At 23.3% G+C, this 12,302-nt stretch overlaps 1 protein-coding gene across 9 annotated transcripts in view; it reads right to left on the bottom strand.

Moving 5' to 3' along the window:
- Window positions 1-7,155, bottom strand: part of LOC103569880 (CLIP-associating protein 1-A) — a 35,794-nt gene extending 28,639 nt beyond the window's left edge. For 3 of the 9 annotated variants that reach the window (XM_053742889.1, XM_053742890.1, XM_053742888.1), the window contains exons 1-6: window positions 6,672-7,155; window positions 6,181-6,583; window positions 4,674-4,779; window positions 3,627-3,798; window positions 3,320-3,496; window positions 3,144-3,218 (exon numbers count right to left, since the gene is read on the bottom strand). In XM_053742889.1, coding sequence (XP_053598864.1) covers window positions 3,144-3,218; window positions 3,320-3,496; window positions 3,627-3,798; window positions 4,674-4,779; window positions 6,181-6,369 — 719 coding nt within the window. In that variant the 5' untranslated portion in view covers window positions 6,370-6,583; window positions 6,672-7,155. Of the gene's footprint in view, window positions 1-3,141; window positions 3,219-3,319; window positions 3,497-3,626; window positions 3,799-4,673; window positions 4,780-6,180; window positions 6,584-6,671 lie in introns of all 9 variants that reach the window. The other 6 variants (XM_053742883.1, XM_053742882.1, XM_053742887.1 and 3 more) reach the window with 6 other exon arrangements.
- Between the last annotated feature and the right edge of the window lie 5,147 nt (window positions 7,156-12,302).

Here is a 12,302-nt window from a genome sequence, read left to right as displayed (position 1 = left end):
AAACCACGGGACAATTGAACCAGTAAGCTTAAAAAATAAAAAAAAATAGACAAATGAGTCATCCTCTTGGAATTATATGGTAATACACTAAACCTTAGTCTGACCAAAATTTGGAACCAATATGATGATTTAATTTTTAAAAATTCAAGTTTTTGTGTTTTTAGGCATCTGAACTTTGTTTCTCAGCTCTTGACAAATTGTTTAATAATTTTTTAATTTTCAAATGTAATCTTAAAATTTTTTTTGTAATACCTTCTTACATATATTAGTCATAAATTTCTACCTTTACTTCTAGTAAAATAATTCTTTAATATTTTTTTTTAAACTAATTATTTCAATAAAATCATATGGGGTCAATTGAACCAGCACTCTCGGGGACGGTTGAACCACACGAATCACACTGTGAGCATCAGATATGCGCGCTCATCTTGAAGAATGTGAAAACAAGCGAAACTAACCAAGAAAAAAAATAATTATACTGACAGAAGTTTTAAAAGAGATTGTTATAACATATAATGTTATATAAAATAATCAATATTATTAGAAGTGTTGTAATTTTAGTTTTAGGCTGTAATGAATAGTAAATTATTCATTAAAGTCATTCGTTTGTGGTTCTAATACTCTTGGTTCAACTGTCCCCGACTAGTGGTTCAATTGCCCTCGCAAAAGGGACCATTTAACCATTTAATACAGTTGTACAATTTCGTATTTATTGAAAATTTTCATCATCTGTCGAGTTATGTGCTTATGAGAAATGATAGTCTATATAATAAATTATAACTTTGTAAAAAAAAAAAGTTATCATTTTGCTTTTATTCATATAAAAAAAATTGTCAAAGTATTTTTGGTTCAATTGACCCCACACTCCCCTACCCCCTAAAAAAGATAAAAAAAAAAAAAAAAAAAAAACATTTCTGGATTTTAAATGAATTTGATCAAGTTAAATTTTTTTGTAAATAATTTACATGAAGAAAAATTACATTTTACTAATTATTGGATGCAAAGGAAGAAAAAAAAATTTATATTAGTTTTTATCATAAAACAAAAGTCATTAATATTTTCGGACTGATACTCGATTTTTGAAAAAGTTTAACAAAAAAAAATTTAACCAATGCTCTAATATATTGACAAATAATTTTGGAATGTTAAAAAAATTTTTTTTTTTATAAAATTTTGAGGGTGTCTCGTTTTGCCTTCCATCCCTGTCCCTTATATATATCATATGTTTATTTTTATTATTCTCTATTTAAACAGTAAAATGTTGGATTTTTTTCAAATAAAAAAGATAATTTAATTTTATTAAGATATTAAGCCTTGATTATATAGAAAATACTTAATTGTTTTTTGAATAAATCCATAATCTGATGATTATTAATTAATTTAAAAAAGTAACTGATGAAATTGATTTATTGTCGTTTTCAGCAAATGTTAAAAAATTACTCTGCTGATTAAGTATGCATACTAATTTTCACAAGTCAAATTTGGTGCAATATCTCTTATGATTAATTTAATTAATTACTTTTGTATTTTTATTTAAATTTATGTATTATGTCGGTAAATTATAATTTTAAAAAAATTTAATTTTTAATTTTTACTACTTAAGAATGATCAAGTCAGTGGGATTTAATTAAAAAATAAAAATAATTAAAACCTCCACAACAAGTCCCTTGAGTCGCTTTTAGTACATAAATAAGTATGCTAATTTTCTTACTCATACTGGGAGATAATTTAAATTCAATCTTAAATGACTGTTCGTTTTTGTCTCTCTTTCGCTTGAGAATAAATGACTGGGACTTTTCTTTTTACACTTAAACAATCAATGGAAACTTTGTCCACTTTTTTTTTATGAACAAATCAGAACTAACAAAAAAAAAGACACTAAGTGGCGGTAAAATACATTCGTTTTTTTTGGAATTATATGTTACGATCTTTTATTTTAAAAAAATGGACAAAAATAAATGATATTTCTCCTTGAGACTCGGAAAAAATGATCAATTTATAAATTGTAATAAACATATTATATCACTGCCTTATTTTCAAAAAGGCGTAACCCACATTTAGGAAATTTTACATGAGGTGTTGAAAATTATAATGAATGAAATAAAAAACATAATTAATAAAATAGAAAAAATTTACATAAAATTATGATATTTCACAATATGTATAAAAAGATCATAAAGATTTAATTTGATAAAAAAAAGAACTTTGAAAATTTGTGGGTTACGTTTTAGAATAAGGATAGCAATATAAATTTATTCGAATCGAATATTTAGAAAAATCCGAATTATTCGATTAGGATTCAAATACTTATTTGAATTTCAAATAGTTAATCTTTATTCACATAATAAACTATAAAAATTTTAAAAAATAATTTATAAATAATTCAGATTATTCAATCCGAATATCAATATTCAATACTATAAGAATAATTTATAATTTCAAATTATTCATAAATCCCTAAAAGTTTTATGAAATTCTATACAAATTGATCAATATTTTTTATTTTATTAATTGTATTTAATCTATATCTATAAAATGATGAGTATTTTTTTCAAAAACTACTGAATATTTTGACACGAAATTTGCACTATAAATTTTTGCGTATTTTAAAGAAGTCTTTTAGCTATATATTAATATCATTTTTATTATAAAAATTCTATTTTTTTCAAACTTCATTTCAATAAATTTTATCGATTATGGGTTTTTTTTTTTTTTTTTTTTTTTTTTTTTTCCAAATAAAATAAAAAGACGTTATATATGGGTCATTCCACGTCAAATCGATCACATGAGAACCCGACTCTCTTCGATTTGGCTGGAAATTTTTTTTTTTTTACCCAATCAAAAAAAATTATGAATTCAAAAGAAAAAATGATTTTTTTTTCAATAAGCTATAGCTTTTTCAAAAATTGACTTATCAGACCGATTTTTTTTCAAAGTTGTCGTTTTCAAATGTAGTTTTTGAAGAAAATTAGAAAAAAAGTATTCAATTATTTAAAAAAAATTTTCCCATTAACATAAAGTACATATTTTATATTGCTATTCATTTTTTATTACCCCGCGATGCGGGCGGGATCTGTTGGTATTATATATAATGACTGATTAAATTATTATTATTACATAATTTTAAAAAATGTAACTTACCATCCATTGCATTTGCATGTGGAAAAAGATCGCCTTCAGCCCTGACTTGATCAAATTTTTCAACCAGTAACTGCCATCTTAAATTTATAAAAATTATAATTTAAATATTCAGTCATTTTTACAAAAAAATTTACATCATTTTGTTCACTGTAACAAAAATATTAAAATAAGAACTTACTTAGCTGCAGGCAAATTATGATTACGTTGTAAGTCATTACGAAATCTTTCACCAACGTGTCTATAAATATTGACAACTGTATTAACGGCAGTCTCACGAACTTTTTCATTAGGATCCGATAATAATTTTACGATACTCGGTATTAATGATGATAATGACAGTAAATCCGCACCGTGCCTTTAATAAAATACATTAAATTAATAATAAAAGTATATTCTATATTATTAATTAATAAAAACAATAAAGTTATCTATTTATTAGAGTATATAATAAAATTGAATTTAAAATTAAATGAAATTATACTTACTCAGCTAAAATTGTTGTTAACAATAATAATGCTTCTTCTCTTAATTTAGCGTTTTTATGACTAAATGCTGGATGAATACGATCCAATAATTGTTGTGGTACCATACTTCCTTTTTCTAGAATCTTTAACAATACCAGTCTTGCTTTTTCTCGCGTTAAATCTTTACTGTCACCTGAAAAAAATAAATTATTAACGATTAATTATTAATTTTTAATGTAAATATGGTGACCATAGATTTTTTAAACTGAAATTCCCTGACTTTTTCAGCTATTCTAGTCAAATAATTAAAAAATTCCCTGACCATATGTAGTGATGTTAAATCATTGGAAATAATTATTTAATTCAAAATAAAATGGTATAAGTCAGTTCAATAAATAATCAATCATTGTCGTTAAATTAAACTTTATTTTATTATTTGTCAATGTTCATAGGATTTTTTTATTTATTAAATTAATAATTTTTTATTTTTTACTTTAAATCTATGTTTTTACATAACTCACTCTATAATAAAATATAAATAAACTTTTCATTTTCACTAGAATAAATTTCATAAATAAGAACGTTTTATAGAATATTAATAAAATATTAATCAAGTATGAGAATAATAAATATAGTGAGACTTATTAGTTCAAGACTTATGTATACTTATAATGTTTTTGGTTTTTTAACTTATCAATATGCATGTTAATAGCTTGAAGATCCTGACGATTGGTTTCTACTAAGACTTTTTTTTCTAACAGCCTCTTTAATTCTAAATGCTTCATTTTTTCGCCATTGGAATCAATTTCTACTAATTTTTTTTCAAGACGGTATTTGAATCGCATTCACGTCGCGCAACTTTTTGAACATTTTTGACAGAAAAAAAAATTTATCGGATTTTTTCAGTCAAAAAAAAAAAGAAAGTAAAAATTCTTCCAGCTTTGTGACGAAATTCCCTGATTTTTCCCTAATTTTTCAGTATATTTATAATTTTCCGACATTTTCAGGTTTTCCAGAAATGTGGCCACCATAAATTATTGTTATTATATTAATAAAAATAATTTATACCTAATCTATCAATTGTAGGCTGGATAATTGATGATATATATGGCTTAAAATCATGTCCCATACGATCAGCAATTTGTGTAAGTATCTCCAATCCATTTTGAACGATCTAAAAAATTTAAAATACATTATTTTTATATTAATGCACAATTATATCATTTTTTTATTTTCTACTTTCCCTGATTAACAGACAGTTAGCAATTTTCCGACTTGTTTTTTTCAACAAATCAATTACAAAAAAAAAGAACTAAAAAAATGTACCTGTAGAAAATTAAAAAAACTGTAGGTGCAATTTTTTTTAAATACTTTTTTTTGAATTTGTCATTTTTAAAAAAATCTAAAGATCATTAGATGTCAGTTGACTGTAGTATCATATTTTATAACATTAACATTAAAAATAAATTTTTCGTTGTAGTTGAATTGTTACAGTATTTAAAAATAAAATATAGATAATGTCTAATATTATTTATACAGTAATTTTATCACGATTTCAAAAACAGAAAGAAAAAAAGATACAGCTAGTGAAGCCTATTTTAGATATCTCGGGGTAAACGTTCTGGAATGCGAACATTTTCTTATTATTTCCTTTTACTTTAGTTTGGCCCTTAAATAAGCATTAGAATTTGTCTTTTGAGACACTCAAATAATTATCCATCTTGTATAAATAAAATTCATTACAAGATATCTACATGTTACACAAACAATATAATACTAATACTCATAAAATAAAAATGAAAAAACAAACAAAACAAGAAACACGACAAGATAAAAAATAAGACGAAAAAAAAAAAAACAATGATTCGTAACTGTACTACAAGGACAATACGATTATTTATATAACCTTGACATCGATCCAATCAACTAAAAATGCAAATAAACAAATTTATATTTTTAAATTAAATGACAAATTCATTTATAATTTAATAATTTAAAAACCATTCAGTCTTGGTTTACGTTTAACTCCAAACTCTCATTGACAATTCAAATCTTATTGAATTTATTCAAACAAAATAAACAAAATCTTATTTTCATACTAATATTTAATTAAATTTTTTGAAAAATGAATTTAAAAAATATTTTTTTTATCACGCAAATTTAAATTGATAAGAAATCTTACAACGAAAAGAAATTCAAAATTTTATTAGACAAATAAATGTTTGAATTAAAATTTATTTGAATTTTTAAATAAATTTTAAAAAAATGATTGAAATGAATGAAACAAAGAAATAAAATAAAAAACTAAATTGAAAACAAGTTTTCGTTTCTACAACAAAAATGGTGTGAAAGTTTTAAATTCCTTATTAGTACAACAAAACGTAACTGTTACATATAAGGAATCACACGTTACTCTAGGTCATTAAAAAAAGTATATTAATTATAATATTTAATTAACTACTGTAATATTATTTAGAATACTAATTAATGATAACGATATATACTATGACATATATGTATAATCAATAATGAGTCATAATTAAAAATAAATAAATGATAAATAAAATCTAAATACCTTAGCATTTCCATTATTTAACCAAGGAATAACATTATCAATAAATAATCCAATGTCTTGACATTCAATGCTGTTATTTAAATCACCAAGATACGTTAATAAATTGTTGCCAATAATCATTTTTGTTTTAATATCGCTAGTTGATAGTAAAGGCATAAAGCCATCCATATCTCTAGGATTTAACGTCATCGTCACCGCCGAAAAAAAAACTTGTTTTTTTTTTTATCACACAATTATAATCACACGTTAATTAATCACTTAATTTATAATTACTTTAGTTACTTAATTATCAATGTCATTATTTTATCTAAGTTTCATTTTCTTCAAATAAATAAATATATTATTTTTGAGACCGATTCTATTGGCCTCAATTAATTGAGCAACATAATTATTATTTGGGTCACTAATGAGGATAAAAAAAAATTATTATTAATTAATTATTAAGGATAAGACATTTTTTAAAAATAATATTATTGGTTATTAATTAATACTTCTGATTGATAATTATGTTTTAAAACTATACACTTTTGTAAACGAGTATTTCACGTATTTTGGCAATCACTTAATTCAAAAATATTTTTGACTTTTTGATATTTATTTTAAAAACACTTACACTGTAAATAAAATAATTAATAATTTAATTAATTAATTATTTATTACTTTTATTTAATTTAATTAATTAAGGTTAATGATGTGGTTATTTATATTTCAACAAAAAATTTATTTGTCGCAAACTGTAGACCTGTAGACGTAAAAAAATGAAATAAATAAATTTATAAAAAAAAAATTTTAGATATATTTAAATTTGACAAGATGATATTTTTAAATTTAAAAAATAAATAAAGTTATTTTAAGATGACTTTCACTTATGAATGATTGTTTTATGTTAATTTGTTAATTTATTACGTTTAATAATAAAAATGTAGGAGTTTACGTGAATTACAAGTAAAGAAACTTGCGGCAACCAACGCCATTTTGGACAACTTTATTACTATTCCACTGTATGGTTACATCTATTGGTCGTTTTTTGGATCCATTGGAAATATATTTTTTTTTTTTATTTCACACCTAGGGATGTTCAAGATCGATTCTTGCGGAATCGATTCTTTTATATCTACGATTCGATTCTTTGTCTCGAACGATTCGACTTACGTATGAAATCGAGATGTATAGAAGGCGCTGATTAGAGCGGGATTTTAAAATTCAAAATAAAATTATGACTGTAAATGTGATGAGTGTGAATGGAGCAGACATCAGACAAATTTAAAATTATCAATAGATAAAGGAAATAATTAATAAAATAAAATTTTAAAAAAATGCGGATTTTAAGAATTTTGAAATTAATAAGTGCAATTTTTACAAACGTTATCTTCTTAATTATTTATCCTATTTATTTATAATTTTAAATGTGTGTGATGTTTGCTACATTCACACTGATTAAATGATAGTAAATCTAGCTGACGTCTAATAACTTTCTGATTTTTTTTTTTAAAACGCAAAATTATAAAAAAAAAAAAAATGGAAAATTTCACCTAAGGTTTTTAAAATTTTCTAAATGTGCATTTTTTAGTTTTTTTTTTTTTTTGAGTGTGAATGTAGCAGATATCAGACAATTTTAATATTATAAATAAATTGGGTAAATAATTTAAAAAATAATATTTATAAAAAATGCACTTATTAATTTCAAAATTTTTTAAATGTGCATTTTTTAAAAATTTTCATTTATTAATTATTTACTCCATTTATTAATAATTAAAAATTCGTCTGATGTCTGTTACATTCACATTCATTTTTTTTTGCATTTGGATGTTAAAAATAAAATCCAAAAATTTTTAATTGTTTGCTAACTTCAGATCATACTGATTAAATGTAGCAGTTTGTTAATTACATGCAAAAAAATTAAATTATTAAAATAATATAATGTGAAGAAATGCATATGCTGAATTTTGAATTGTCTAAACGTGAATTTTTTTATTTTTATTTTATAAACTTATAAAATTATTATTTAAAAAGTTTTAAAAATTTGCAGATGTCCGCTAACTTTACTATTATAATAAAATTGTGTATTTTTTCTTTTCACAGGTGTAAAATACAAAATAAATACGACAAAATATAGGACGGGGGTGGGCAAAACGGGGTATATAAGAAAGTATTGAGTTTTCAAGAACTCAAAGACGCTAATTCTTTTTTTCTTTTTTTTTAAATGATATTCAAAGTAAATAGAAAAAATTTTCAGTTACCGTAAAAAAAAAAAAATCATTTTCGCGGGCAAAATTGAGTACCCTCTATAAAATGTCAAACAAAAAAAACAAAATTTTCTGGATGCTGAATAAATTTTTTTGTAAGTAATTTACACAAAGAAAATTTACATTTTATATAATTATTAAATAAATAGGAAGAAAAAAAAATTTTTTTGATAGTTTTTATCTTAAAACAATAGTCATTAATATTTTTCGACTAATAGTCGATTGTTGAAGAAGTTTAACAAAAACAAATTCAAAATAATTCTCAATTATATTTAAAGGAGTAATTTTGAAATGCTTGAAAAACATTTAAAAAAAAAAGTTTGTTTTATAAAATTTTAAGGGTACCCCCCCCCCCCCCCCTATACAGTTGTGATTTATTTTCTTTAAGAAAGGTTTGAACTTTTTTCTCCATCACACTCAAGTCGACATTAGATAGTCATAAAAGTGTAAGGTCAATCTTTCCCACACAAGACATGGGAAAATGAAAAACAATTCATCATCAAGCTAGAGAGATCTCGAAATTTGCCCTGCTTTGAATAGCCACTAAAATTCCAATTCAACCTATTAATCAAAATACTCTGAGAAACAGGATGCAAAGTCACAAAAAGAATAGCAAAATTAAGACTATGTCAAAGGATAATGTTTTACACAGATGAATTAAGAAAACTGCAAATGATCTTAAAATGGGTTTTGCATTCACTTAGAGAGTAAAGTTTCAAATAAGCTTTGACTTCAAATATACAGTATACAATTACTATCTGATATTGAATGATGGACAAATTTATAGAATATACTATCAGATCTCGCCGCTTCTCGGGCAATAAAGATGGATTGTATTAATATAAATTATATGTATATACAAAAGAAATTTAATTTGATTGGAAAATAAATTAAAAGCTGCCATTTCTTATGACTTTATTAATTCTTATTACTTATTTATTTTTGACATTTACTTATGACTTTATTAATTAATATTCATCATTAATATTTTCATAATAGAGTTATTATATTACTATCAAAAAAGATACTTCTACATCTGTTGAAAAACGGAGAAGAACCCGTGCCATAGAAATCTTTTTGATATTTGTAAAATAATTTATATTAAAGATTGTCTCCAAATTTTGAATATAACAGTTCTGAAATATGTTTCGTACCAAGGACACTACAAGCGGCTGAGCGCCATCTCGTGGCGAGCACTGAACTACTTCCGCTGCTGTTGCCTAGCATCGGCGACATCCCTCTCCTTCCTATATTTTTTTTTCTTCCAAGAAATTTTTCTCTTAAATTAAGCAACTTTTTTTTCTTGGTTGAAACATACAAAAATTCGTCATTAAAAGAATAATACTTATTCCAAGAAATTTTATTTTCTTCAAACAAAAAATGACATACTGCTACAAAAAAATTAATATATCTCTTGACAAAAAAATATCTCTGATTTTAAAAAATAAAAACTTTTAAAACAAACAAAAATTTTTCGATTTAAGAATAAAAATATGACGAGAAAGATAAATTTTAAGTCAAGATAATTATTTACTTGGTGTGAGAAAATTTTCATTTTCTGAATCGTTAAAGAAAATTTCTTGGTTCAAGTTTACTGTATTTTCTGTATAGAGAAACTAAAATTCGAAAGATATGTTTAAGTTTTCATAACATACAAATAACGAACCTTATGAGCTAAAGAAAAACCTTTTATAGCAAAATACCCAAACTACATGAACAGTTTTTAAATTTAAATAGTTTTATAATTTTTAGATTGCAAAATAATTTCAGCTATTAATATTGATTTGAAATGTGTTTTGAAATTATCTGATATTTTTGTGAATTATAACTACGTAAGACAAACAGTTAACTCAAAAAAAAAAACGATTAAAAATCAATAAAATTTTGATGCAAATTTCGTGTAAAAATATTCAGTAGTTTTTGCGTGATGGGCGCTAAAAAGAAACACCGCTTATCTTATAGATATAAATCGATTTATTTATTTATTTTCCAAAATAAAAAAAGGTTGTATATTGACAAAAAATTTATAAAAGAAAAAAAAATATTTTATTTATTAATGAAAAAGTAGAGGTAAATAATTGTGAGAATTTATATTTGTTCAATTTATTTATTGACTTCTGTAAATTAGTGATATTTTCTTCTCAAACAAATAAGTAGCCATACATTAAGAATTCTTTTTCTATTTATAAATAAAAAAAAGTATTTTAAAGGAACAAAAAAAGAAGTTTTTTTTTTATGATTTATGAATTAATGAAGATGCTGATATATACATTTAACTATAATTACATATCATACAATATAATACAAATATCAATCACTCATGATGTGGTGCATAAAATGATCACTGTGCACGATTAATATATAATTATTAAATAATATCAATTTGTTCAATTTAATCAGGTAAGAGACTTAGTAACCGATAAGGGAACTAGTATCCAATCACGTATGTATTTTTATATCTATATTTACTAAGAGTGTGCAAATAGTTCGAATTTTACGAATTATTTGCATTCCATCGAATCGAAATATTCGCGCTCGAATTTTTTGAATTATTTGTGAAGTCTCTAATTATTCGAAAATGTACAACTAGTTCCAAAATTTTTTTTTTTAATCACTTAAGACTGCAATATTTTTTCTAATACTTTAAACTTTTTCAGAGATAAATAGAGCTTACACATGAATCTAAAAATTATTATTGGTAACTTTAAAAACTGAGCTCTCCATTAAATAAAAATTGAACATTTGAAAGCTGATCAAAATTTTCTCGATTGAAATCGAGTAATTTAAAAGTTAATAAATAGTAGTAAATAAATCAAAAACTTTCGTATAGTCCGAAAATTGACGAATAATTTGAAAAGATTCGAATAATACGAAGATTTGAATCATTTGAAAAGTTACGAACAATTCGAAAATTTTCGAATAATTCCGAAACTCATTTCAAAATTCGAATCGAGTGTAACTATTCGATTCAATTCGAACCCGATTTGCACACCCATAATATTTACTAATTTTACTAAATATAAATATACAAATACATGGAATAATCAAGTACTAGCCTACTGATTCAGTACTAGGTATTTTACCTCATAACGTCATAACATAGTTAATATAATTTAAACTTATTTCAAATTTAAATGTACACAGAAAAAAAGAATTCCTTGGCTCAAGAAAATTTTCGTTTTCAATTTATAATGAAAAAAATTTCTTAGAACAAGTAAATATTTTCTTGGAGCGTCGAAAAATTTTTTGCGCCAAGAAAACCTTTTTTTCTGTATATTTTTTATCATTTTTTATATTCAGATATTTTTTAGAAATAAAATTTTTTCTACATATATAATTTTTCTACAATTTAATTTATATTAATTACTCATTTAATGATGATTCATAATATCAATTAAATATTGTTAGCTTCTCCACTAGTTTTTGATAATATTTAAAATATTGTTACAATAAATAAATAAATAATACTTAATAATAATGATAATTTAATTTTTAATCTATAAGGTACTATGTCACAAATCACAAATTCATTAACATTTTTATTTTTTGATTAAAATAATATTAATTGCTATTTTTTTTTAAATTTCAAATTACTTTTTCTTTTAATTTATTTAAATTAATTATTCAAATAATTTTTCTTAAACTATATACATAATAATGGCGATTAGGGTTGCCAAAAAAATTTCTTGGTTTACGATGTTTTAATAAGCCTCGCTAAAAATCAGTTCGATAAAAAATTTTCAAGAGGTCGCTCACGAATTTTTAAAATATCAAAAATGATTGAAATTCGGATTTTTTAGTTCTAAATTTTTTCTTTCTCGTGGCAGCAATAGTTTATATTCGTAAAGTCATGTCTATGCTGAAAATTTCAGCCCA

This window comes from Microplitis demolitor, chromosome 2 (assembly GCF_026212275.2).
Source record: "Microplitis demolitor isolate Queensland-Clemson2020A chromosome 2, iyMicDemo2.1a, whole genome shotgun sequence".
Taxonomy (NCBI): Eukaryota; Metazoa; Arthropoda; class Insecta; order Hymenoptera; family Braconidae; genus Microplitis; species Microplitis demolitor.
This window is presented reverse-complemented; position numbering and strand designations above follow the sequence as displayed.